The sequence below is a fragment of the Gossypium hirsutum genome, chromosome A09, assembly GCF_007990345.1.
Source record: "Gossypium hirsutum isolate 1008001.06 chromosome A09, Gossypium_hirsutum_v2.1, whole genome shotgun sequence".
Classification (NCBI taxonomy): Eukaryota; Viridiplantae; Streptophyta; class Magnoliopsida; order Malvales; family Malvaceae; genus Gossypium; species Gossypium hirsutum.
In genome coordinates, this window is record NC_053432.1 from 65,572,301 (window position 1) to 65,595,576 (window position 23,276).

The 23,276-nt window shown below is 29.7% G+C and overlaps 2 protein-coding genes across 3 annotated transcripts; both read left to right on the forward strand.

The window, feature by feature from the left end:
• The first annotated feature begins 4,899 nt into the window (after positions 1-4,899).
• LOC107889168 (uncharacterized) lies at positions 4,900-6,894 on the forward strand. 2 transcript variants are annotated; one of them, XM_016813523.2, is made up of 6 exons: positions 4,900-5,046; positions 5,142-5,279; positions 5,404-5,604; positions 5,806-6,017; positions 6,104-6,365; positions 6,448-6,894. In XM_016813523.2, exons 2-6 carry the CDS (start codon positions 5,277-5,279, stop codon positions 6,781-6,783), a joined length of 1,014 nt encoding a protein of 337 aa, XP_016669012.1. In that variant the 5' UTR covers positions 4,900-5,046; positions 5,142-5,276; the 3' UTR covers positions 6,784-6,894. The 2 variants fall into 2 exon arrangements, with proteins under 2 accessions (XP_016669012.1, XP_016669013.1); XM_016813524.2 differs by lacking the exons at positions 4,900-5,046; positions 5,142-5,279 and having other exon boundaries at positions 5,466-5,604; positions 5,799-6,017.
• A 3,472-nt stretch (positions 6,895-10,366) lies between these two features.
• LOC107889167 (ABSCISIC ACID-INSENSITIVE 5-like protein 1) lies at positions 10,367-13,787 on the forward strand. Its single transcript, XM_016813521.2, has 5 exons — positions 10,367-10,510; positions 11,399-12,478; positions 12,604-12,675; positions 12,777-12,806; positions 13,443-13,787. Exons 2-5 carry the CDS (start codon positions 11,498-11,500, stop codon positions 13,533-13,535), a joined length of 1,176 nt encoding a protein of 391 aa, XP_016669010.1. The 5' UTR covers positions 10,367-10,510; positions 11,399-11,497; the 3' UTR covers positions 13,536-13,787.
• The last annotated feature ends 9,489 nt before the right edge of the window (positions 13,788-23,276 follow it).

A 23,276-nucleotide genomic window follows, 5' to 3' on the forward strand; every position in this document is an offset into this window, starting at 1 on the left:
GTTATTAAATTAGACCACTCGAAATGAGTTTAAGTTAGCCTAGTTTGATAAATCATTGAAAAAATTAAATTTATTAAATATTAATATTAATATTAATATTTTTAATGATTTAGTTTTTTACCCGTGTAATAATCCAAAATTAAAACAACCTATAAATATGGAAAATAACAAATAGATAAGAGCTACTTATCACTTAATGGAGAATATTTTCAACTAATTCAATTTTATTTTATTTATTTTCAACACTTATTTTTTCAACATACGAGATATCACCTTAGATTCCTAATTTCTAAATTTACTCAAACTCTTTCATATTTATAAATAATTAATTCAAGCCTCCTCAAATCTACCCATATTTTTCAAAGAATATATTTTTTATTTAATATTAAATAATTATATTTTTATTAAATATTTAAACATAATATTTATTTAATATTTACATAATAATTTTATATTTTAAATTTCCCATCATATATACATTACATCATTAAGAAAAATAAAGTAAATTGAGTAAAACTCAAACTATTTTAATGAATGTTGAATAGTCAGAAACTAGAAATGTCTATATCAAATCAGACCCAATTGACCTTTGACTTGAGGTCTAGGCTAAAAAATATAAATGCCAGTTTTAAGGGGTTGAGACATTATATCTATCCTGAATGCAAAAATACCAAACCTTGTGTTGCATTCAACGCCTGGATTGGGAAGTCTCCCATTCACTTCCCGGGATTATCTTCACTGCTTTTTCCTCAATTTTGACCTAAATTTCCCAATCATCTTATTTCTAAGAAACTTACAAGTGCAATCAATAATTATAACTATAGCCAAATTAATACAAAATATAATTACAAATATAAATCTAAATTCAAATAAACTTGGATAGTTTCATTTATACAAGGATGGAGTAAAAAATTCATTTAGGCAGAGTCAAGATAAAATTATAAAACTTTAAATTATAAAAAGTTAGTTTTTAGAAAGGTAAAAATGTAATTGTCTCATCTAACAAAAAGTTTAAAAATAAATAAAAAGTTTTAAATTCATGCTTCGTCTCGTAAGAGTATTATTATTTACTCATGTTCTAATAAATGAGTCAAAAAAAATTAATTCGATTGATAATATTTAATCATTCTCATAACTTATTTAATTTTTTGTTTATTTTGAAAAGATCTTTTTTTTTACAATTTTTTTTACTATTTTTCTATTTTTAAGTTCAAAATTGTATTAACTATTCTTTATTTTATACTTAACTATTGTAATGCATGTAAAATAAATGCATTTTTCTCGTATTATTACACTAATAATTAAACGAGACATCGATGTTTTAATTTATATGATGGTCTAGATTCTCCGGTTTAGCCAAGAGGGATTAAGGCCACTACCGGGTCCAAATAAATCTAGTAGTGAGCCACATATATAGTATTTAAATTAGAGGATTCGAACTTAAAATTTTAAAATTTTCAAACCTTTAACCTTATCAATTCGACCAAAATTTCTCTAACCCAAATAATTTTTTAAAAAATATTATCATTTTATAATGTATATAATTCTTTGAACAGTTGTTTTATTACGTATATAAATAGAGAACTCTAGCAGGCTACCCAAAATATTCATTACCTGTGGTCTTAATTCATGGTTTATGTAATATATACAATATTTAACTTTTTAAAATTGGTAAAATGTGAATTACTTGATTTTTTTCAAAAGTAATTACTTTGGCAGAACATTTGATCTCTTCTCATGCTTGTTACGTATATTCTTTTTGTACAAAATTGGGACCATATTCAAAGTCTGCCTTCTGCATTTGTTTGGTCAATTGAATGATATATTTGTTGAAAATAAAACCTTGTTTCGATGGAATTTTAAAAACTCACTTTTAAGTAAATCTTTATTCACAAGTTTAACTTTTTCTTAAAAGAAATGAAAAATCTATAATATGTGTCGCACATATTTTAGCCTTTAATGTTTACATTTTCTATCAATTTAGCTCTTAACCATTCAAAAAAATCTCAAATTATTGTCTTTAATGAAAATGATTACTAAAACATCAATTTTTAATGTTGCATGGCAGCCCACGTGTACATTATGCTAATATAACATTATTTGTCTTATATGTCATGTCAACAAATAATTCAAAAATTATAAAAAATCAAAAAATCAAAATCAAAATTTTAAAAAAAAATACAAAGTTCATATTCAAAAAATTAGCATGGAGTACACATGGATTGTCATGTAGTTTGTTGTGTTTAAAATTTTAACATTTTAGATAGTATTCTTGTTAAAAAAATTCATTTTGACTCTTTTTCAAAAAGTTAATAATCAAATTTAACTCTTTTTAAAAGACTAAATGTCAAAGTTAGCTAAAAAAAATAAGGGTCAAATTGACAAAAAAAATACATATTAAAGGCTAAATTTGACATTATATCAAAATAAAATTAACACAACTTATTTACATCAAATTTTTTAAACTAATAATTATATATTAAACTATAATTATAATTATCACAATATTTTTCTATATTTTATGCTTATATTTTTATTCAAATAATAACGTTTTAACTAATAATTCTAAATTAAATTATAATTAATTTAATAATATGATAGAAAATAAAAAAAAATATTTTTATCAGTTCAATTATAGATTACAAAAGAACAAATTATATATATATTGAAAAATTGTTTGTTATACTATCAATAGAAAATTTAAATTTCACAAATCAAATTTAAACGGTAACACTTACATCTTCTAGAGTGGAGTAAAAGAGTAAAAATAAAATAAATATTGAAAAATAAATACGTAGTGATATTGTGCTTTCACTACTAATCTATATATAATTATATATATTTGGGTCAAAAAATATAGGAGCCTCTTAATCCAAAAAGGCCATTGTCTTCTTTTATAAGGTCCGGACAAAAATGGACAAGCCTGGATTAACAAAACTATGCTTCAGCCTTGCCTTTTATATTAAATCTCCAGATTGAGCCCAGCAGTTGTTGCTGTGAAATTATTATTCTTTAAATTAAGGGATAATATAGCTTTTAGCCCCTGAATTCGACAATTAGGTCCATTTTGGTACATATACTCTTTGTTTTATTCACTTTGGTACTTGAACTTTGCAAGTAGATTCATTTTCTTATTTGAACTTTAATGATGTGACTAGTATTCTGGAACATGACTGGGTTGGCCAGTCAAACTGATTGGACTGGGAATCGATTGTATATTGATCCAAATAAAGGGGTTTAACTGATTGATTCAAAAATTGCTCAAAATCTATAAAAATCGAAACTTAGGTTTTTTTTTAATTTTTTACGAATTTTTAATTATTATTATTAGTCTAATAGTTGAACAAATCAAAGCGATTGAATTGGGAACTTACGGTTTAAACAGTTCAACCATTGGTCTGCTTATTAGAACATTGTATGTGACATTCTAAGATTATACCATGTTATCACTTGAAAATTTATATAATTTTTTTAAATTTCAAGTGGTGATATGACACAACCTCAGAGTGCCTCATCATCAAACTTTTATAAGTTTAAGGACAAAAATGAATCTAATTGCCAAGTTCAGATACCAAAATAGACTTAATTGCTAAGTTTAAGGGCCAAAAATATATTATCCCTTAAATTAAAATTTAGCTTCCTCATAAAAAAATTAAAGTTGGTTTTTTGAAATATCATGATCAGATTGAAACTATTTTTGGTTGTTGAAGTGTAATTCTTAGTTTAGTGAAAGGTCCTGGAGTTAAAAAAATTTAGCTTAGTGACAAATTTAGTCACTAACGTTTATATATTTTGTCAAAATGGCTCTAATTATATTTTTAAGCCTTTTTTCCCATCAATTTTTATTTATTTACTTTTTCAAATTGCTTTTTTTAAACAGATTTGATGAAAATACCGTTAAAAAAGTTAACGGGATGATGTGGAATTTTATATGTAAAATAATTTTAATGAGATGTAATCTATTACTTAGATAACCAAATAAGATAATTACATGTGAAAAATAATAAAATAAATAAATCATACATGAAATTAAAAAAATAACTCTTGATTTAAAGAAAATAAACTTAATTATCTAAAAAAGATTTCAAAATGAACGCATACGTTTTTCTTTTTACACTGACATGTTTCAAGAAGATAATTATAAATAAATATTGAATGTATGTATTCATTTTGAAACCATTTTTCAGATAATTACATTTATTTTGTAATTATTTAATCGAGTTATCTAAGTAATAAATTATCTTATTAAAAATATTTCATATATGAAATTTCACATCATATTGTTAACTTTTTTAACGGTATTTTCATCAAATCTGTTAAAAAAACTAATTTAAAAAAAAGAATAAAGGTTGATGACTAAAAAAAGCTTAAAAATACAATTAGAACTATTTTAGCAAAATATATAAATATTAGTGGCCAAATTTATAATTAAGCCAAAAATTTGACCAGGGTAAAATAATGCTCTGTATTAATGTTAAAAGATAAAAATTAAATTAAAAGTTAAAAAATATGACATTTGGAAAACGACAATAAAAATAAATGTTATATATTTGAAATAGCAGCCCAGCAAGGAACTGCAAGAATATTCTTGCTCACTATGGGGAATAAACCGTGAAACCATACATAGATGAATGATGTCAATGGCAATAATCTAATTGATTCAACATCAAACTGCGTCCAAATTTCTCTCAAATCGTTTTTAATATTTTTGGGGTTTCTTCAAATAATTGATTACTAAGTCTGAAGCATCAAAACTTGGATTCGGTAGGCCTGTTGGGCCAATTGGTCTTTCCTGCCAGTTTCTTCACCATACGAATTACCTGTAAATTTATGAACAAAAATCATTAAAATTAGCACAAATTTCCATAAGCAACGTAATTTACTTTAATTCACAGCATTGTAAATCATCTGCCATTTTCTAACTTTTGAATTGAGAGAGAAGGTCAACCAAAACTCCTAAGCCCCACAAGAGGAACAAAACCATTAAAAAGAAAAACCCATAAATCCTCAAGGAATCATTATATTCTCTTTTAGAGATGCTTCCAGGTTGGATGTTTGAACTTGTAACTACTATATCAATCACTGATAATTACAGCAATTTACTCTGTTTTTTTCCATTTTCCAACTTTGTTTTTTTCCAGATTTGGTGATCAAAAGAACAACAATCAACCATGTTCATTTAACTGCTCTTCTGTCTCTGTTAACTGATTCTTGGAAAAGGCGGCTGTTAGCATCTGCAGGTCAAAAGGAAATCAAGCACAAGTTTGGGATTTTGAATGGTGAGTAAAGCTGTCTCTTTTTTCTTTCTTTTATTACAATCATTAAATTAAAAGTGCATTTGCTAGATCTACCCTTTTGTTGCTGATGAGATTTTCTTGAAATGGATTTTTTTTTTTTGGTAAGGCCACACAGTTGCTTCCTGCTCAACTGGAAACTGATAGTTCACCTGAGGATCCTCCACTTGTTTCACCCACAGTCAAACTCAGTGATGGCAGACATATAGCTTACAGAGAGAGAGGTGTGCCCAAGGCCAAATCTAACTGCAAGATCATCATTGTTCATGGCTTTGGTAGCTCCAAAGATATGAATTTTCAAGTTCCCCAAGTACTGCCTTTTACCTCTCTTCTCAAATGTTACACAGCTTTGAATTTTTAATGAAACCTAGGCTTGGATTAAGTGTTAGATACGAGCATGTATTTAACATTCCATACAGACTTGATCACATTCAATCATTGCTGTTTTTATCTTTTGCCTGAATATGTGAATGTTAAGTGGAGTTAACTTCACAATTGGTTAAGTTTCCAGGAACTAATAGAGGAACTGGGAATATATTTTCTGCTATATGATCGTGCTGGCTATGGCGAAAGTGATCCGAATCCAAAGCGATCGGTTAAAAGCGAGGCACTCGACATTCAGGAGCTTGCTGATCAATTACAGCTAGGACCAAAGTTTTATGTGATTGGAGTCTCAATGGGATCATACCCCATCTGGAGTTGCCTCAAATATATACCAGAAAGGCAAACTACTTTGAACTTTCTGATGCAAACTAAGCTTTGTTGCTTCACTTTTAAGTAATCTACTTGCCTGTTGATTATCTACGCAGGCTAGCAGGTGTTACGATGGTAGTTCCAGTCATCAATTATCGATGGCCGTCCTTTCCCGACAGCTTGACCAGAGAAGATTATAGGAGACCACTTGCGAAGTTGTTGTATTGGGTAGCAAAATACACCCCTGGCCTACTACACTGGTCGGTTACTCGAAAATGGTTCCCTTCACCTTCTGTCATGGAAGAAAAGCCCGTATTCTTCAATAAAAGAGATATGGAAGCCCTGAAGAAAACAGAAGGATTCCCCATGCTTACCAAGGTAAAGATAAAAACATTCTAGATCACCACCGTTGCCGAATGATCATTATGTTGACAGTTCATGTTTTGCGCCGTGACAACAGGAAAGATTACGAGAACAATCTGTTTTCAATACACTCCGCAATGACTTTCTAGTCTGTTATGGTGATTGGGACTTTGATCCAATGGAACTGACTAGTCCATTCCCTCAAAACCAAAACTGTGTTCATATCTGGCAAGGTTACGAAGACAAGATCGTTCCGTTCGAACTTCAACGATGCATTTCGAAAAAGCTACCATGGATCCAATACCATGAAGTTGCTGATGGTGGACATTTACTCGTGCATTACAATGGTTTACGAGAGGCCATATTACGAGCAATGCTGCTTGGAGAAGAACATCACCTGTACAGACCAAGCGCAGATAAAACTGTCCCCTAAATTATCCATTGTTTCCTTTCATTCTTTGGATATTGTTTGTTGATAAATGTAAATATGTGGGTTTAGATTCATAAACTTGTGTTTGCATAAGATCTGTTATTCATTATTCAATGATTGGGATTTGTTTGCTATAAAACTTTTGTTGATAAATGTAAGCATTCAATGCATTCATGAAAGAGACCCAAACACAGTGAAAAGATAATGAAAGCATGTGATGAATGTGGTGATGGTGACATAAGTGAAAGCATCTGGCGAAAACATTATGAGTAAATTTCACAGGGACACATGCATATATGGGACACTGGTACAGATACAACTCAGAAGAAACAGGGCAGACTGAAACTCAAAACTCAAGATACAAGTGCAACATCATCATGATTTAGCTAGGCATAGATACGAGTATTTATATTGTCAAATATTTGACATGGAAAAATAATATGAATTTTACATTCATAAAAATGATAGAATTTTAAAAGTCAAAGTTTACATAATTAGAACCTTTGTAAGGTACTTAAATGTCATAGGTATATCCTGTTTTCTCTCCTATTAATAAGAAATTAGGAAAAGAGTTAACAATTGGTCAAAAATATATTTTATTTAAAATAATGGAACGAACTTTGATTTGGAAATATTTTGTATCATTTTCAACTTTTGATCATATCTGATTTCTTTTTGACGTCATGCTTAGAATTACCCATATCTCTTTCCTAACTCATAAATAGGAGTATAATACGCTTCAGCGCATTCGAACTCACTTCATCTTACCTTGACAACATACTCATGCCAATCAAATTAATAATATTCAATTGGTTATTTTCCTTAATTTTAAAATTCTAAAAAATCTTTGTTTTCTCATTTGGAAGTTTCAAACCTTTTATGTTTGTGTTTAGATTTTTGTGATTTCTCTTCGTGTTTTTGTTTCAAACAAACTTTAGATAATTATGTGGTTGTTGTAACTACCCATTACTCAAAGCTGTTTTATTGCTTTGTAAATTTTTAAATTTTTTAAAGGTTAGTATTTGGTGTTTTCTTAACTTCAAAAGAGTTAAAAAAATTTTATTGTGACTTCGCAGTTTTATATATATATATATATTTAATATTTTACTAATTTTATTGGACATTTACCATCATCTTAATTTTTTTTTGTGGAGCGTAGAAACTCTATTAAGAGTGCATTAAATATTTTTTAACAATTATACTTAAAAATAATTCTAATTCATCTTTTATTAAAAAAATTCTAACTTTTTTTTTAGAATGCAACCTTTGTATTTTGAAAAAAACAAATTAAAAGTGGATAATTGTTTTAGGAAATGATTAAAAGAGTGGAGTTTTTTTATGATGAGAAAAGTTAGTGAGTTTTTTTTTAATTTATATAAATATCTTAAATACATAAAAAAAATTAGTAAAAAAGAAATAAAAAATTGAAAGAAAATACAAAAAAAACAAAATATAATTATTATTCATATTATTTAAAATATAATAAGCTTACAGCATTTAAGCATTTTAATGAATAGCTTGCATAATTTTTTATGGTTATAAGTTTGATCGCGCTTTATAATAATTAATTATGGTTATAGTTTTCATAAGTATTTTTGTATCGTAATTGTGATTATATATATATATATAATTTCAAAAAAAAACCATACATATATTAAATGAAAATACATTGTGTATAATATATAATTATATTAGAATATAATTAATTTATAATGTAACTTTTTTTTACACAATATTACATGTAGGTTGTCTGACAAGAGTTTTAATGATTGATTTATTTAAATCAAAACAATTTGTAATGTAACTTAAATAATAAATAATTAGATTTTTATTATTTTTAATTAAAAATTATTGAATGTAAATATTGAAAACAACCAAAATAAATAAAATAATATTAAACTAATAAATGATAAGTCATCCTTTTATTTAAAACCAGTTTTTAATGTGACATGCGTTACATACGATCTTACGCGTTTAATTTTTATTAATTTTCTAAATAATATATTATTAATTATTATAATTAGTGTAAAGTAATATTCGTTATTTGAATTGTTAAATATAATTAATATATATTAATATATATTTTTTCATTGAGTTTTAGTTAAATTGGCATGAACATTGTTTTTACCCATAGAGGAGGACATTGAGTTCGAGTGCGCTAAAGCACATTATTCTCTTATTTATGGGTTGCATTATGTCAAAAATAACAAATATATATATTCAAATATATCTATCACACATATTTGAGTAAACACACGTGTGTAAAAATTAAAATAAAACTAATAATAATACAACATATGCATATGGTAGTAAATACATCTAAAAAATAATATTAAATTTTCATTTAAGGTTTATTTGAATTTTATTTTTTATTAATAGTTTTATATAGAGTTTATAATTTCCATTTTATTTTTTATATATTAACTTAATTAATATTTTCTTGCCATCAAGTTAATTAACAATTCAAATATTATAATTTTTTAAAACAATAATTAAACTAATTTTAACATCAATGTATAATATAGTTTTACTTCACATAATTAATACAAATTAGACTTATTCATGCAATGGGTTACTTAAACCCAAAGGTTCATAAAAAATTTAAGAGGATATAGGTAAAAATATTTTGTCCGAAAAATGGTATGAAAAAAAAGTTAAGACTTGTTTAAAAAATGAATTAGATTCGGGCTCAAACATTAAAGGCCTAAGCCTGATCCATTTTTTATAATTGTAGTATATTATATTATGTTATTTTTGTATATTATATAGTTTATAACACGTAAAAATTAAATATATAGTAATATATATTATAATGTGAACATAATTAAAAAAATATTAAGTAGCTTGTATATATAATTTTAATAATTGAGAATATATAATTATTAACTAAAAATAATATAAATATTATTAAAAAATAATATGAGTGATCGTAAAATGCACTTAGATTTGTCATTTATAAATATAGCGAGCTTGAACGAATTTTAGGTTCATACCTTTAGTCAATTCAGGCTTGGACAAGGATAAAGTATATTAATATTACACTTATGCCTAGTCCAAATCAATCCATAAACACTTCTAATATAAAATAATATTATTCAAAAAATAATTACTAAACATAATTAATATAGATCAATTATTTCCATCATTTAAATATAATACTAATAAAAGAAATCCTAATGATTATTAAAGCATTTGTACAAACTAGTAAATTAAATTGTTGACTATTCAATTTTTTCATTTGTTAATAGTGAATAAATTGACCAGAATAATTCATAAATAATATAATTATAATATATTATTTATAAAATTTTATATATGAAATATAAAGTCAGTTATTGCATAAATAATTAAAATTTTGTATATAAATTAAAAGGGAAAAAGAATAGAGTTTGAATAAGAAATGCTAAGCAGGGTGTATTTGAATGTAAATTGTAAAGGACAATAATGAAAAATTGAAAAGAGGGGAATTTTGGCATAAACTAAGTGGCATGTGGCACAAACGTGTCAAAAACTGTGCCCAAAAGTGGGGACCACACCCTCCCTTCCTTTGCATGTATTAAGGTGGCCATTGCATTGCAGTTACAGTACTACCAACAGTTCTCTTGTTCTTCCTCTTCCTCTTCCTCTTCCTCTTCTTTCCCAACAATCAAAAAAGTAAAAATATATATATATTAAAAAATTCTGATTTCCCTTTTCCAAAGCTTCTCCAATGCTTGCAGATCACATTCAGGTAATTTCTTTTTTTCCCCCTTTATTTCCATGGTTTCTTGTAATTCCAATTCATATTAATTCTCGTATCTTTGATATATATGGTTTTCTTGGTGGATTTTCATTCTTTCTTCATGGATAGTTGATCTATGGTCTTGCATGTCGATCTTTGGTTTTCAAAATCTTAATCTCATTCTGTCTTTCTCTTCATTCCCCATATCCAAATGCATGATATTTATTGACTTGCTGCACTTGCTCCTCCTTGTAAGAGTGATTTGATGCGTTTTTTGCCCCCAAAATATATGTTTTATGAACAATTTGTTTTAGTAATGTGTTCATAAATTGTGAAAACTAGACCGGATCGACCAACTGAACCGAGAATAAAGGTTCAGTTCAATTTGTGAGATATAACCAAAAAACTAGAATTGTTTGAAACAAATCGGGTTCTAACCGGGTTTTTTTTTATAAATTTTTTTAACGAATTTTTTTAAATTTTTTTGGTTATTTTTTGTTTATAAATAAATAATTTTTTTCTAATTTTTATTAATTTTATAAAAACCAGAGGTGCATTAGATTTGATCTATTTTAGAGTGTTCTTTAGCTGGAATATAAATGTTTTTGTAATTATATGTATTTTCTGTTTTGGGAAAGTAAAAATTTTGCTACTCAAGCACATGCAAAGGGTCAAAGATCATTCAAAAAATAAATTGTACTGAAGTAAAGAAAAAAAAAAGTACTGCAGAGAAGAAGATTATAGTTACTGAGATTATAAATTTCGTGTCACTTTTCTGGTCTTTTCAAGTCTTATTATTATTTATCTGCAATTTTATATTAAAATGTGTTAACCATATGAGAAACTTAAGTGCGGGTATAAACTATGTATGATTTTTGTGTTTTTGTTATTTTGCAGGAACTTGTTTGAGGTTTATCTTTGTTTTGTGTTAGCTTAATCGTTAAGGTAGTGCCTGTACCATCTTATTGAAGTAGTCTCGGAATTGTGGTAAATATAATGGCACTTTTTGCATCAGAAAGTGTTGCCTATGGTGGCATCAAGGCAGCGTCACCATCGCAAGCACCGCGATCGCCGCAGCAGCAACAACGCCAGGAATTAACACAGGATCAATCTGTTTCTTCCTTGAACAAACAGGGTTCGATTTTCTCCCTCACCCTCGACGAGATTCAACTGAAGAGCGGGAAGGCTTTTGGGTCCATGAACATGGATGAATTCCTTGCCAACTTGTGGAATGTTGAGGAAAACCAAGCTCCACCACAGCTCGACCAGAACGAGGCTCGCGATGACAAAGACAAGGGCAACGGAGGTCAACCAACCCTGGCCCGACAAGGCTCTTTCTCCATCCCCACCCCACTTTGCAAGAAAACTGTGGATGAGGTATGGTTTGAGATTCAGAAAGAGCTACCGCAGCAGCGGAAGGCTAACAACATCGCTGATCACGAACCTCCTCAGCGCCAACAAACTTTCGGAGAGATGACTTTGGAGGATTTTCTCATCAAAGCCGGAGTTGTTCAAGAACCATCATCAGCATCTTCCCAACAAAAGAAGGTGGCATCTACCCGGACCAATGGCACAAGTCTAGAAGCAACCTACGGAATGGGGCATGGGGCCGGATCTTCTCAACAGAAAATGTTGACATCTATTCAAAATAGCAGTGCAAGCTTGGATGCAAACTTCGGGATGGGACATGTGATGGGGCTAGGATTCCCAGGCCACCAAATTGTTCCCAGCAACTTGGCAGCACCAGGCAATGGTTACGCCGCAGCATACCCCATTTTCACGCAGAGTAAAACTATGATGGGGGAATCTTCTAATGTTGCTGAAAATGGGAATGGCACCAACCGCCTGTTAGAGCCCGTCGTGATACAGAACAAGAAGAGGATCATAGATGGTCCGCCGGAGGTGGTAGTCGAAAGGAGACAACGCCGCATGATCAAGAATCGAGAGTCAGCAGCAAGATCTCGAGCAAGGAAACAGGTGCCTATATATGTTGTTGTGCTTTCTTCTTTTTTTGCATGCTTGTAAGAGTGTGTTTTGCCTGTTGAAATGAATGCAATACCAATAACTATTAAATTTGGAGTCTCATGTTTGTTGAATTGCAGGCGTACACAGTGGAACTGGAATTAGAGTTGAACCAGCTGAAACAGGAGAATGCAAAGCTTAAGCAGCTTGTGGTAAACAAATACTTTCTTCTGGAAAAGTTGAAATTACTTTTGTTTTTGAATATACAAATGGTCAATAACTACCATTGTTTCTGGGTTTTAACTTTGAGCAGGAGGAAAACGAGCAAAAGCGAAAGCAAGAGGTAACTCTCTAACTTTGATAAATAACCACTTGAGTTGTGACGCTGGTGTTTTTTGAATGAGCCGAGTTCAAGGAGTCTTATTGAGTTTTTTATATTTTGATATTATTACATTAGGTTATTGCCTTTTAAGGATAATTATGGAGTAGAGCTCAACTTTGAAATGAGTTCGAATTCAAAACCTGGTAAATAAGTTTAATTGAGTTTAGGCTTGGCTTGATTGTAAGTATTACTTTTAGTCCTCTAGTTGGTAGTCACCTTTGGCCCTTTAGTAAGTACACTAGTAAGTACTACTTTCAGCTTTTTAATTGGAACTTTTAGCCTTTTAATCGGTGTCACAGTTTGGCAAGTATTAAAAGGTTAAGTCTCTTGCAAATATATATATATATACAATATACAATGCGTTTTGACAACTGATCTCATTTAAGGGTGGTTGTCTCTTTATTTTAAGGATGTTTATATGATAAATCTAGGAAAATATATACAGATTTGAAGTCAACATCTTATTGTTTATCTTTTAAATGTTACCATTTCAATTAAAATTATATTTAATTTTTAATAAATTTATAACATAATTGGTTCTATCCATAATCCATTAAGATGCTTATTTGTTTGTATATATGGTGAAAACATGAACAGGTTCTGAAAAGAAAACAATCCAAATTACCAGCACAAAGAAAGGTTGTTGATAAGATGAGGACATTGAGGAGGACAGTGAGCTTGGGATGGTGAAAGTGAGAAATAGAGAATACAGAAAATCACAATAGCTTAGCTTCATCAGTTTAGCCATATCTAAATAATAATTAAGGATATGTCCAAATTATTATATTAGTCACTTTTTCTTTTTTATTGAAAGGATCATGTGCATATATATGAGTGTGTAATAATAAGTACTTGAATTAAATTAATTGTATCTTAAACTTTGATACTGCATTGATCACCATCACTGGGAACAACCCCAGGTCACATACTGATTTTAGATTAGCTGTTCCCTTTTATCTTTGCATTTTATTAACATCTTAGAAACCCGATTTATTTTAAATATACATATATATCCAGTGTATTGTTTCTTTTGGCTTTACTCAATAAATATTTCGTCATATGTTTACGTATTAAAAAATATATAAAAATAGTTCTTAAATTGTTTGTTGGGGATGAAACTTACAAAAAAAAAATAGTAGATTATTTGTTTCTTTAAGGAGCAATTGTGTTTAAGGAGCAATTGTGGTTAGTGAGTTCATAAAAAATTTAAAATTTGAATTAAATAGGTTGAGTTATTTAGATTAAATTTGGATAAAAAATTAAGATTTTCGGTTTAAATTGAATATAAATTACATAATTTGAGAATCTGATTACGTCGTTTCGATAAATATTTACTCATTAGCTTTATTTATATAGTTAAATAGTTTTGTAATTCATCTATTAGTTAAATAATCAGTTCATGTAAATGCAATATTGAGTATAAATGATAGTATTTGTTAATTTTATTTGACTTGAAATTTTTTTATTTGATTTGAAAAATTTTAAATGAGTTCGGTTGTTAAAACAGGATTCATGAACTCGACTAACTTGATTCGGCTCGATTGAATAAGGCAAAGAGTAAATTGATAGTAATGCCTCAACGTCAAATTAGCAGTTACTCGTATCAAATTCAAAGGTTTATAAATGAGTAAAATGTTGTAAATATTTTGTTAAGGGTATCTTTTCATCTTTCTAACTTGTTTTTCTTTTTATAACTACCTATAAACCTAAAAATTGATTTATTCGTCAAAGGCGTTCATTATATTCTCACGGTCATGAGATCAATTCGTAGATTGTATATGTGTAGTAGTTTAAGTAGGTGCGTGTGTCACGAGATTAGAACTTAAGTCTAGTAAACCGTGTGGTCTTAGGTTTTGGCATTCCCACATTGAATATCGGGATAACTTTGAGTATTGTCGTCAACTTTGGTTTTGTAAAACATTAGATAAGTGTTTGAGATGTACCTCGTTCATAGCATTTACTTCGTTCAACTATTCAATTTACATCACTACTTTTCCCCTAAAGTTTGATGCACAGCCCACCTCTATCATAGGTTGTAGCCCCATTGATAACTCAACAAGCTTCACATAAGTTTATTACACCTCTAACATTTTCAAATGGGTCTTCGCAGCACTCCGATCTATCAAATCAATGTTCTTACCACAATGAACATACTTGACTAGTTGAATGGTCGGCAATACCTTGGTTCCACCTTTCTTATCACTACTCAGTAACACAACGCATTGTCATTGACGAGTATCTACATATGTAATCAACAAAAGGAACCAACAAAGCATTAATCTTGTCAAGGAAATTCAAGTCAAGAACAAAATCGTAATCATCTAAATGAATTACTTCAAAGTCTTCTTTACCTTTCCATTAACCGATCTGTAACTCAACTCATTGTGCTACTCCCACAGTTAAGACTTCTTTGGAACTAAAAATATTGATCTTTTTTAGTCAAAATGCTAACTGAAAGACCAAATTTACCTGCAGCTTCATCCAATATGAACAAATCAAATGCTCTTGTATCAACAAAAGCACTTATTCTTCAGCCTGCTAAGTTGATGTCTACGAATATCAATCATTTTTGCTTGTAATCCCTCTTCACTCTAATAGAATTGAATATCATTGGACCAATCTTTAAAGCCTCTGTAACACCCCTTGCTTGACCCGTTCGTCAAGTCTGAGCTACAGAATGCTATATTCATTGCCGGAGCAATTACAGCCAATTAGACATCATATAATCATTTATACAAATGCCCATGTATCAACAAAAGCACTTATTCTTTGACCTGTGATGTTAATGTCTATGAACATCAACCATTTCTGCTTGTGATCCCTTTTTGCTTTAGCAGAATTGAGTATCATTGGACCAAGCTTTAAAGCTTCTATAACATCCCTTATCCAACCCCGTCATCAGGTCTGAGCTATGGAATGCTACATTCGTTGTCAGAACAACTACAACCAATTAGACATCATACAATTATTTATATATATAATTTAATACCAATCATATTCAAATCATGATAATTCAATCAATTTTGAGTCTGAATTGTCAGCCCGAGCACGAAACATGACCATATTGTAAAGTTTTTTAAAATGTATAGATCGACGTCGTGTCTTCATCTAGTGTTCGTCACAACGTCGCCATCTCAGTATGTTATGTTAAGATGTCAAGCCTTAGCTCATCACGACGTTACTCACTCTAATGGGACGTTGCGACGTCTAAAATCTGAGGTCGCAACGTGAGCTCTATTTTTAGTAAAAATGACCCATTTTGTATCTATTTTATACTTTCTAACAAAACCTATCAATTTGTGCATCAAATATTAATTTCATTTAAACCAAAACATACCAAAAACATATCAAAACAAGTCATTTAATCATTTCAAATTAAACCAATTCAATATAAGTTCAACTTATTACCAAGCTAACCATTTCTATACAATCAATCAAATGCCATTCAAACAAATAAATTTAGTTTTTCAAATACCAATCTTACCTATGCTATAATACATTAAAACTTCATTTTATACACATATGAATGTTATATACCTTAATGATTTAAAGACATCAAACTTGAACCAAATAAACCAATACATATCTCAAACATATAAATCAAACTTATCATTTCAACCTAGCATCATATTGGCCATTCTACTTACCTCATCCTATTAACTTACATGACAAACTTAAGCAAATCTGTGTTTCAACTTCCATATTCATTAAGCATTGCTAATTCATGTATTAACCAATTCATATACCATGAACAATATGAGAAGCATCATATACCAAATCTATCAAAAGTTATCAAACTCATCAAGACTTTTATACATTTAGATATATACCAAAACACTTATATACATGCCACACCCTAGACTCAAGATGATCAAATATTTATCGATTCAATGATAGGATAGTGTGAGCTTTGGGGTGATCCGGCTTGACATGTTCTGCAAGGTAATGATCTACAAGGAAAAGAGAAAACAAAGTAGGTAAACATATAAAATGATTAGTAAGATCATAGACGTTAAACAAAATTTATCTTATCTTACAATATGATAATTTGGCATAGTTGGCTAGACAAGCACAACACTAATAAGGTAAGTTTAACATATAATTAAACCATATGAGATCTCAATCATATATCATGTCAATTCATATCATTTTACAACAAATTTAAAAAATATGCAATTAAGAAATGAATCAACCACATACATATCAACTCATGGTACCAATACATAGTTAAAGCTCAATTTAACATTTTTTTCAAGTAAACATCAAGATTATTATACCTCATTTCGATTTCTCATTTTACATAAATTGTTTCTCCCAATGAACCTCAGTAAACGAACTCAGATACACAGGTATCTACATCACATCAATTGCTCGTTCGAGCTAAGAATATTCGTGTTAGATTACTAGTTCAGGCTAAACCTTTATAATGACACATCCAATTGCTTGTCCAAGCTGAATATATATACATGTTAGGTTACCTCTACGGGTTAAACCTTCAAAACAACATCAAGTTACAAGTTCAGACTAAACCTGTGTCATATGTATCTTCGAGTCCGCAACAAATGCAGGATCATAGTAATATCTGTAATCAATCTTGTATAAATGTGTAAGACCCTATTGGCATGCCAGTTGTATCCTAATATTTACTAAAAGTTCACACGGGTCTCTTTTTCAATTATAATCAACATTTTACAATTTAGTCCAAGTCTCACATTTTTTTTTAATTCACAATTAAGCACTTATATAATTACAAATCAAATACACAAAAACCTGTATAAACAAATACCAGATGAACTTACTTGGTAAAAACAACAAACAAGTTGAATTGTAACACCCCAAATTTTGAGCAATTGTTTGTTAAATCCTGTTAATAATTAAGTTTTTGTATATATAGTTAAGTGTTTAGTTTATGTGTTTGAGATCGAGGATTCGAGCTTGCCTCGTTGAATTTTTACTGTTTATTTTAGTTTAACCATTATCCTTGAACTCTCGACTTAAATTTATTTTTGCATTAATTTGTGTCAAGAATGAGCCTCTTGGTTCGATGGTTAAGTTTTTGTTTTCCCTTTGGTCTAATGTTTGAGTCTCTGTGTATAGAATAAGGAAATAATTTTTGTTACTTCTCCGTAAATTGTGGTTGTTAGTTTTAAACAAACTAATTGAAATTTCCCTCTTCCTATTACGTTTCCTCTGTCTTCTCTTCCTCTTTTTTTTCTTCTTTCTTTCTTTCCTTCTCCTTCCATTGTGTTCTTTTATTGCCTTATTTATTTTTAAATTTGTGTAATTTTTTTGCTACTATTATGACGGAAACACTTCGTACTTTGTTGTCTTCGATTGTCGAGATAATTGCATAAGTTTGATATGAATTTCTATTAGTATTTGTTTGTTCATTTTGTCAAGATAGGTTTTGCTTAGTTTCTTGAATTTCTTGTTTAAGTTTTCGTTTGGTCTTCTTTTAGGCGAAGATCGTGAGAACAATGTTTCCTAAACGTTGTAGTTTTGTGGATTTTAGTTTTGTGCGAATGTAAGGGGTTGAATTTTTTAGTTTGGGCTTTCGTTTAACTTTTCGATGCAACTCAAGTTTTTACTTTAATTTAGGCATTTTGTTGTGATTAATTGTGTAATTGGCCCATGGTTTGTTGCTTTTAGGCTTTGGATTAATCTCGGTTGCTTCTACTTCGAGACCATGTGAGGTGTGTAATGGAAACTCAGTTTTTTGCAAGTTTCAAATGTCGAAAAATAGGGCTGTCAATGCCATACAACCTTGTAACTCAGTGTTTTCGAATTGGAGGCACATGGGCTAGGGACACTGGTGTGTGTCCAGGCCTTGTAAGTCACTGTTTTAGATTTAGGGTCACACGAGTCAGGGACATGAGTGTATGTCTAGGCTGTGTGAGGGGGTTGTGAGTCACACAGTCATATGCTTGGCCGTGTGCCAAACATTGAAATTGTAATCTGACAACTTGTTAGTAAATAATTTGTTGTTCTGATATATATATATATGCGTTTGTTATGAGATCTGATAAGTAAGCATGATAGCATTACATGAGTACGATCTGAAATTGTATAACTGCATACTTATTTATGATATTTGTTAAATCTACATCTGCATCGAGATTGGGATTGTATAAAGAAGGAAGTGTGGGCAGTTAATGATCTGCCAAATCTAGTGGGTAAGCAGCATATATTTTTTATTCTGGCGAGTGATCGTATTCTAGTCTGGCAGCTAGGCTATGATTGTTCTAAAACGTGACATACAGTCACTATATTGTGTGTAGGGATGGATAGGTATTTGATACCATATATGATGTGTAGGGATGGTCGGAGATGGTGTGTAACGGTTGGGTAGAAATTTTCATCTGTATTTGAATTGTTCTGCAACAGTATCTGATATTCTCTGTTTCTAATTCTGTATCTAAGTCTGAGAAATGATTGATTTATGAGAAATTGAAAATATATCTGTGTTACTACCGTTTATTATCGAATGTAAGTTACACATCGAATTAAAACTCATTTAGTATATTTGTTTAGATTACAAGTGACCCACAGACTTATGCGGGGTAGCGTAACAGGAGCTCCATCAATACTCCTTAACTATTTTAGTGTTTTTAATGATTTATGCTACTATGTGTTTATTTTGGATTACATTTAGAAAGTTGGAACTATTATGTTTGGTTTGATCAATTATGTGATTTTTAAAAGTTAAATTTCTAAGGGCACGTTTGGTTCGCTGTATTGGATTAGAGGCGTATTGGATTAGAGGTGTATTGGGATTAGAGGTGTATTGGATTAGAGGTGTAATAGCTAATCCACTGTTTGGTTGAATGTAATGGAATAGAGGCGTAATAGTAATCTTGTGTTTGGTTGAATGGAATAGAGGTGTAATAGCATAATAGAAAAAACTAAAATGACTAGAATACCCTTAGCATAAATTTGTTTTGGTAAATGATTATTGTTATTGTTATTTAAATTATAATAAGATTTTTATTATCAATAATAAATAATTTAATCATATTTAAACATAATTATTATTAAATATATTTTAATTAAAATATATAATTTAATAAAATTCTTAATAATTAATATTCTTATATTAATTTACTGAAATCATAATATATGATACTGTAAAATATAAATTAACATAATTATTATTAAATATATTTTAATTAAAATATATAATTTAATGAAATTCTTAATTGGATAATATTCTTATATTAATTTACTGAAATCATAATATATGATACTGTAAAATATAAATTAACATAATTATTATTAAATATATTTTAATTAAAATATATAATTTAATGAAATTCTTAATTGAATAATATTCTTATATTAATTTACTGAAATCATAATATATGATACTGTAAAATATAAATTAACATAATTATTATTAAATATATTTTAATTAAACTATATAATTTAAAAAAATTCTTAATAATTAATATTCTTATATTAATTTACTCAAATCATAATATATGATACTGTAAAATATAAATTAACATAATTATTATTAAATATATTTTAATTAAACTATATAATTTAATGAAATTCTTAATAATTAATATTCTTATATTAATTTACTCAAATCATAATATATGATACTGTAAAATATAAATTAACATAATTATTATTAAATATATTTTAATTAAACTATATAATTTAAAAAAATTCTTAATAATTAATATTCTTATATTAATTTACTCAAATCATAATATATGATACTGTAAAATATAAATTAACATAATTATTATTAAATATATTTTAATTAAACTATATAATTTAAAAAAATTCTTAATAATTAATGTTCTTATATTAATTTACTCAAATCATAATATATGATACTGTAAAATATAAATTAACATAATTATTATTAAATATATAACTTGAAAATTATATTCTGCATAAACATAATTAACTTATACTAAGAAAAAGTTAGATGAAAATGAAATTGTACATCATAATCAATATGTTCAAAAGTTTTACAACATCAAAAAGTTTGAACATTGATATTTAATGGTGAGAAAGAAATCTTCTGACCCATTCCAATCGGGCAACAGAAGGTAAACTGAAGAAAACGATCATTTGAGTTGGATGATCGGGAATTTTACTCAAAGCATCATACCGCTGATCGTCGGTTAAACCTTCAATTGACCATAAGGCTGAATATAAATTTGAAGCTTTCTCTTCCATCTTTTCTTCAGACTTCTGCTGAACTACCACCTCGGAGGCCATAGTCCTACTGATTTGATCGCCAACGGCCTGGATTTTTTCCCCCAACAAGGTGGCAGCCTCCTCAAATGAAGCATACACATTATCACGAGCATCATATTTCTTTTTTCTCTTGTTTGAAGATGAGGAACCCCCTTGATCTCTATCTCCTCGCGGATCCATACCGGAAACATCCATGTCGTCTAAAGAGACGTCAGCTTCGCAGTCATAGAATGTGTTTCTCTCTTCATTCATATCTGTAGTACGATCATCCTCAGCATGTATTTCTTCAAGAACATCAGCAGCTGTTTGAGCGTCTTTCCCAGTCGCCCGATCTCTTGCGTATATGGCAGTAAGCTGGTTGTAGTAAGGGAAAGAACGATGTCTGAACTGAGAGGCTTCTTTGTGACTCTAAAAAAATGAGGAAATCATATTAGTTATAAGTTTTGTAAAAAAACAAATAAATACTTGAAATACATTTTACCTTTACATAGGATTCCCAAACTCCATCTTCAGCAACAACGAGCTGCCTATGCTCGTCCCAACCAAAACCACTGTTGTTTTGGCCATTAAGCATGTCGTAGACGACTGACCATTCCCTTTTTAGGCACCTAATCCGAGATTCAATATTTGGTTTCGCCTTCAACATTGCTCTTGGTAAAGCCTTTTCTAGCATTTTCTCTAGCTCGTTCAAATAACCGGCTTTGAACCCGGTATCAGCATTAAATGTTCCTACATTGTGCAAATCCACCATGCAAGAAACCAAGGCTGCATCCTCCTCTGGAACCCATTTTCTTTTGCTTCCTCGAGAAGCTTGAGAAGAAGCACCCGTTGGTGGAACACCTGACATATTGTTCTTAAAAAAAAAACAAATTAACATTATTTACTATTTTGAATATCATTTAATTGTTGGGTGAACAGTTTATAATATTATATCGGTAGTTCAATACTAAATTTAAATTTATAACACATGCTTAATGAAAAGATAATTACATTATAATTCAACAAAGTTTCATAAAGTTTCATAAAGACCACCAAAGTTTCACAAAGTTTATACATAAAAAAACATCAACAAATCAATTCAAACTGAATTTGTCCCTAAACCTAACTAATTTCTAGATGCTTGCCATTCATCGAACATTTGGTTGGCTAGTTCCATCCTCCAAGTTGCCCAAGCATCCGATGGATGAATATTTGTGATATTCGGTTCATCGTCATCCACCACATTAGTAGGTAATCCTTCTCCCACCTCCGCTTCAATGGGATCAATACTCATATGGGTTCGAATAAAATTATGGAGCAAACAACATGCAATAATAATTCTATTGTGCACCCTTACAGGATAAAACGATGGACTCCTAAGTATTCCCCATCTAAGTTTTAATAAGCCAAAGCATCTTTCAATGACATTACGTGCTGAGGCATGTTTCATATTAAAAAACTCTTGCGAAGAACTTGGCTGATAACCCTGACGCCACTCGTTCAGATGATATCGCTGTCCTCTAAATGGTGCAAGAAATCCCTCACAATTTGTGTATCCAGCATCAACTAGATAATAACAACCTATAAAATAATTTTTTAAAAAATGATTAATTCAGCAAACAAAGTTTGATCTTAATGAGTAATTCAAATTCCTCTAAGTATACACTGTACCATGAGGAACTTTAAGTCCATGTCTTCTACTGATGGCATCTCGGAGCACCCGTCCATCGGCAACTGAACCTTCCCAACCAGGAAGAACATAAACAAATTGCATATCAGGTGTACAAACACCTAGCATATTTGTTGCTATGTCACCTTTTCGGGTTCGATATCTAGGTTTATCAGCTGTTGGCACCCTAATCCTTATGTGGGTTCCATCAAGAGCACCTAAGCAATTCTATATCACATGATATAAAACCTTGTGTTAGAATACTAATTTAAATCTAAGTCAACTAAAAATGTTGTACAAGCTATATCTAAAACTCAGTCTACTACCTTAAACCATTTCCACCTTGTGTCAGAAGAGTCGGCTGTAATTGGCTCCGGATTTTTAAATAAGACATCTTGTAAGCGTATGACAGCATCTAAAACACTATGAAATGCTCTGCTTACAGTTTCCCCGGACCTTCTAAAGTGATGCTTGATAACTCGATTTTTCAGGTGATGGGAGATGATATGTAAAAACATTGCTACTTGCTCATCAACAAGCATGAACCTTGACGACTTCAATCCCCCTAT

What these genes read in the sequence shown, in the direction of transcription:
- LOC107889168 (XM_016813523.2), top strand. An exon ending in TGAATTTTCAAGTTCCCCAA is followed by an intron (nt 5,605 to 5,805) that starts GTACTGCCTTTT and finishes TTAAGTTTCCAG; the next exon opens with GAACTAATAGAGGAACTGGG. An exon ending in GATTCCCCATGCTTACCAAG is followed by an intron (nt 6,366 to 6,447) that starts GTAAAGATAAAA and finishes CCGTGACAACAG; the next exon opens with GAAAGATTACGAGAACAATC.
- LOC107889167 (XM_016813521.2), top strand. Translation starts at nt 11,498, where the DNA reads ATGGCACTTTTTGCATCAGAAAGTGTTGCCTATGGTGGCATCAAGGCA. An exon ending in GATCTCGAGCAAGGAAACAG is followed by an intron (nt 12,479 to 12,603) that starts GTGCCTATATAT and finishes GTTGAATTGCAG; the next exon opens with GCGTACACAGTGGAACTGGA. An exon ending in AGCAAAAGCGAAAGCAAGAG is followed by an intron (nt 12,807 to 13,442) that starts GTAACTCTCTAA and finishes AAACATGAACAG; the next exon opens with GTTCTGAAAAGAAAACAATC.